Source organism: Cantharellus anzutake (assembly GCF_015039405.1).
Source record: "Cantharellus anzutake strain C23 chromosome Unknown EI90scaffold_43, whole genome shotgun sequence".
Classification (NCBI taxonomy): domain Eukaryota; kingdom Fungi; phylum Basidiomycota; class Agaricomycetes; order Cantharellales; family Hydnaceae; genus Cantharellus; species Cantharellus anzutake.
Genome location: NW_024066993.1, coordinates 70,355 through 72,479, shown reverse-complemented (window position 1 = coordinate 72,479; position 2,125 = coordinate 70,355). Strand labels below are relative to the sequence as shown.

The window sequence follows — 2,125 nt, the reverse complement described above, 5'->3', positions numbered from 1 at the left end:
GCGGCTCTGGATCGTCATCAACTGCTGGGACTTGAAGCTAGGGCCAGGAGGCCTTAGCTCTTTGGGCTTGAACTGGCGACGCTGGGGGTACTCATGTCGCATACAATGGCTGGGGTCGGCGCTGCCTCGGTAGGAATCGTGTGCGCGCAGGCTCGGGATCGACGTCAGACGGTAACTTGATGCTAAGGCCGGGAGGCCTTAGCTCTTTTGACTTGAGCTCACTGTACTCTGGCGCTGTGAGGTCGTGGGATCATATTCTGTACTTGGGAGACTTCAGCATTCAGTATGACATCGCTGTCTGGCAACTCCAGCGCGAAAACTCGGGGAAAATCGAATAGAAATTCGAAGGAATGTGGGTTTAATGTGTACAACCTGAATGAAGGTCGTCTGGGTTCGAATGTCACAATATCGAGGACTAATGACGTTTCCGGCTTCGATAGACCTTGTAACTCCTGTACTCGACGTGTAAATAATCGATATGCGGTATGGAATGAAGAAATGACGGTGTGGTTTTGCATGCAAGATATAAGCGCAAAAGTTGGACTCCTCGGAAATCATAACAACTAAGGAGTGTTGGAAAATGATTAAACGTCGGCTTAAACTAAGGCGAGGGCGGGTCTATGCTCGGAACAAGATACCCTCCGGCATCGAGAGTTTTCAGGTGTCACCAGGGAACTCGGTGACCTGGGAGTGCTGGGCCTCTGGTTTGTCCAGGCTCACGCACAAGTTGGGCCGACTGGCTGCCCAGACCGTGCTGCGTCTTTCACGTCTTATCCAGATCTTTCTCGGGTGAAGGAATATAGCCTTCGTCTAGCTCAGGCTCCGCATGCAGCGTCTTAGCATTGCTGGGCGCTTCAACATCTTGGCTAGCCTTGTACAGCTCATGTGGGTCACTTGAACACCACAACACTCCGCGAGTCACCTCTGGACTCGATGACTTGGTGTTCCAAAGCTCAACAGGGGTCTCGGCGTCGTTACAGTCTTCATCGATGAACAACTCTAAATCGTTAGGCAACTCGGACTCGGCTCTGGATGGGGCTTCAGCCTGATGCTCGCGGCGTATCTCAACTAGGCATTTGACATGGCCGACTGCTACGGCTGGTTCTGAGTGACATGGGGCGCTCTGTGGAACAGGACTTCGGCTATCACTGAGCCTCGCCCGGTTGACTCTACATGTCTCGGGTGTGAGGATCAGCGCACGCAGGGGTAACTTTGCATTATCTGGATCAAGCGACATCCTCGGCAGTACTCTAGTTGCCTTGGCTGGGATAATCCGTTCAACCAGCAGCAACGGCTTGGGGACAAACACCTTGTTGCGTGATCTCATGCAGCAAGGTTTGCTGTAGTTAGCCGGGCGAAACTCATGATAGGACCTGATCGACTGGGGCTCCTCGACTTCATTTCGGAAAACAAGACCGGTCGTTTCAAGGCCTTGAGGCCCTAGCTCTTTATGATTGAGCTCTGGTTCAATGGGATCTTCGGACATGGCAACGGGCTCGGCTTCACAAAGGCTCTTGTTGTCATATCCGTGCATACCCGACCCCGACCCGACTTCCGGATACCACCCTCTTCACCTCCGGAGTCATAACCTACCGCTGCCTTTCCGATACTCACCTTCGGTCTTGGCAACACACCCCTCCTCTTACCTCTCCGACCCCTTCTCCGTCCGTTCCGATACTCATCTCGGACCGAACATCGCCCTACTCGCCACCCTTCCTACAACTCCGCTCCCCCCTCACCACGCCTCCACCCTCCCGTCATCCCCTACGCTTTCTCCGTCCGTTCCGATATCCACCTTCGGACCTGACTACTCTTCCTTACCTGTCCCCTCTCTCCTTCCTCCGTCACTCCTCCGCCACCCTTCCGCCAAGTTACGACCATCCACCGCTGTTCCGTACTTCACACTCGGACACCGTTCGTACCTTACTCCGAGCCTCCGTCATAGTCCATACCTCGGACTTTGACTCCACCTCGGTCTTAGTCCATTGCATTGGTGACCTCATACTACGTAAACACCATTGCCAATATTCCTCGGACTTCCAACCCCGCCTCCGTAACCTCCGTAAGCTCCGCAACCCCCGAGCTTCGCGGACCGCCTCCGGCACTCTCACCGTTTGTAATGTAT

The 2,125-nt window shown here is 54.2% G+C and overlaps 1 protein-coding gene across 1 annotated transcript; it reads right to left on the bottom strand.

The window, feature by feature from the left end:
• Nucleotides 1-767: 767 nt before the first annotated feature.
• On the bottom strand, nt 768-1,367 carry EI90DRAFT_3068662 (uncharacterized protein; the record flags this gene model as incomplete). The annotated part of the gene is made up of 2 exons (XM_039061105.1): nt 1,294-1,367; nt 768-1,237 (listed from the first exon to the last, which is right to left on the bottom strand). A coding segment is annotated over exon 2 (470 nt), but the record flags the coding sequence as incomplete, so codon positions are not given.
• Between the last annotated feature and the right edge of the window lie 758 nt (nt 1,368-2,125).